The following is a 2,310-nucleotide window of genomic DNA, read 5'->3' as shown; positions in this document are numbered from 1 at the left end:
TTTTATATTTGTTTATCACGTAATTCTATGTAGCTTCACATATATATATTAATTGTTTCCGAAGCAGTTCGCACGCACGCACGCACGCATCCAAATTAAAAAAAACGCTAATTTATTAAATAATGGGTAGAATTACGTGATAAACAAATATAAAACATTTAAAAATTAATTTATAAATATATATAAAAATCAGTAAGAAATATATATAACGGGTGGGCCATTTTAATCTCCCCACCTGAATTTCTCGAAAACTAAATCCTGTAGACAAAAATGTTTCAAATAAAAATGGAACGGTATCGAGGGGGACACGTTTTAGTCACGTTGTTTTTTTTCTAAGTGGAGGAGCTAAAAAGATATGAAGGTCACCTCCACTTTTTTAAATGGAATTATGTAATTTTTTTTAGATAACGTGATTTCTCTAATTATTTTGCATATAAAAGTATTAAGATAGACATACCAAAAAACCAATAGTTTTCGAGATATTTTATGCTTCATTTTGATACATATTGACACAAAATGTTAAATAACTCGTAAACTGTTGACTTTTTGATTATCGTACCTTAATACTTTTGTGAACAGAATAATGAGATAAATCAAATGGTGTAAAGAAAACACATAGTTGCTTTAAAAAAAATATGTATACAAAATGGATAATCTTTAAATACGCAACTATGTGTTTTTTTTATACCACTGGAAAAATAACTAGAGTGATAATTTGTTTACGTCGTTCAGTATCACGTGCGGCATCTTCCATTGCACTTTTGATAAATAATGTGAGTGTAAATTCCTTGTTGTCGCTAGCGATAACGCAATTGTTGTCGTTACGCGCACGTATGAGGACGAGTTCATGTCGGGCGTTTATCACTATACGTTTGTAGTCCTCACAAAATCCAAGAAGTTTGTTGAGCGGTACACAGAAGTTAAACTCTTCAGATGCTGTTATTGGTCGATTAAGCAATAAGTCTAGAGAAAATGCAATTTTCCATCCTGCATTCTCTAACGTTTTATTTCTGTCAGCTATCAACGAAATGTAATTTTTAATAGTGCTTGTAATACCGACGTTTCTGTTTCTGTCAATTTCAACTCCGTCTAATTCGTAACGAATCTTGTCGAACATGAATGCGACGCAGTTATTCATCAGTTTCGGTGTTTGGTTGGTACTTCCTTCCTTCTTTTTTATGACGAATTTTCCCTCGATGTAGAGCAAACTTTCGCACGGTAACGTGTAGAGATCCTGGTGTTGAATCGGTATTCGTATTTCATCGCTGTATCCGAATGTAGTGTTAGCGTACGGATTGTAAGTGTGAGTCTCTATTTTAATGATGCGATCGTCGAAGATCGGAGTACCTCTGATCTTCAGGATGTTACGATTCATTTCTCACGACGAATCCGAGGGACCGTAGAAAGGCGACGTTCCTCGCGTTTAATCGACCTCCTCTTCTTTGTTTTTTCGTTCGATCGTATCGATTTTTGAATGGCTTCCACAATGTCGATGTTTACGTTACGTTCACTCTGTCGTACGAATCGTTCAGGACGAGCATCTTCCACCCTCGAACATAGTTTTCCTAGCGTTTACGACGTATGTGAAGTCGAATCGATATCTCCTCGCCGCGAAAGTTGATCAACTGTCCGTTTTGATCCACTACACGTATCGTTATATCGGTAATGTTTCGTGCGATGACCGGGAGATAAATGACGTGTGCCGGAGTAACGGACAGTTTATATCCCGGAGGAACGTTCGCCGCGAATTCGTGTATCGTGTGTACCGGTCTGTCGTTGTTGTACGCACCCGAGGTAATGTTACACTCAACGCAAATTATATTCACGTTCATAATTTTAACCGGTTCGTCCTACGCGTGCCACCTGTTCGGTCGTATCACGCGAGACGTCGAAAAGCCCAATAATGAACCGATACTGTCCTTTTTCGAAAAATCCACTGGATATTCACACTTTATCTCACTTCTCATGGTGTTTTCGTTCGCGCGAAGAATCAATACAGATTGCTGTTTCGCGATATTTTTTTCCTCATCGTACATTTCATCGATCTCGTCGGGTTCTTCTTTGTCGTCACTACTCGGAAATGTATGTTCAATTATATCGGCCCTCAAATACTTTTCGATAGCGTTCAATTCGTACGATCCTACGGGAATCGTGATCACTTTGTCGTCGGTGTCGAAGTGGAATTTATTATTCGAGGAGGTGACGTTCGGTATCGTGTTGTACGTTTCAAAATTCGTAAGACCCAATTCGTATTCGCTATCGCTCAAGTCCAAAGCGGGGAAGTAATTCGCCGTGAGGACACCGTTTTTT

At 38.2% G+C, this 2,310-nt stretch overlaps 1 protein-coding gene across 1 annotated transcript; it reads right to left on the bottom strand.

The window, feature by feature from the left end:
* Window positions 1-682: 682 nt before the first annotated feature.
* On the bottom strand, window positions 683-1,375 carry LOC108775731 (uncharacterized). The gene has a single exon (XM_018542181.1). It carries the CDS (start codon window positions 1,373-1,375, stop codon window positions 683-685), a length of 693 nt encoding a protein of 230 aa, XP_018397683.1.
* Window positions 1,376-2,310: the final 935 nt, after the last annotated feature.

The sequence above is a fragment of the Cyphomyrmex costatus genome, unplaced genomic scaffold (genome assembly GCF_001594065.2).
Source record: "Cyphomyrmex costatus isolate MS0001 unplaced genomic scaffold, Ccosl1.0 scaffold308, whole genome shotgun sequence".
Taxonomy (NCBI): domain Eukaryota; kingdom Metazoa; phylum Arthropoda; class Insecta; order Hymenoptera; family Formicidae; genus Cyphomyrmex; species Cyphomyrmex costatus.
The sequence above is the reverse complement of the archived record's forward strand: the minus strand, read 5'-3'. Positions and strand labels throughout refer to the sequence as shown.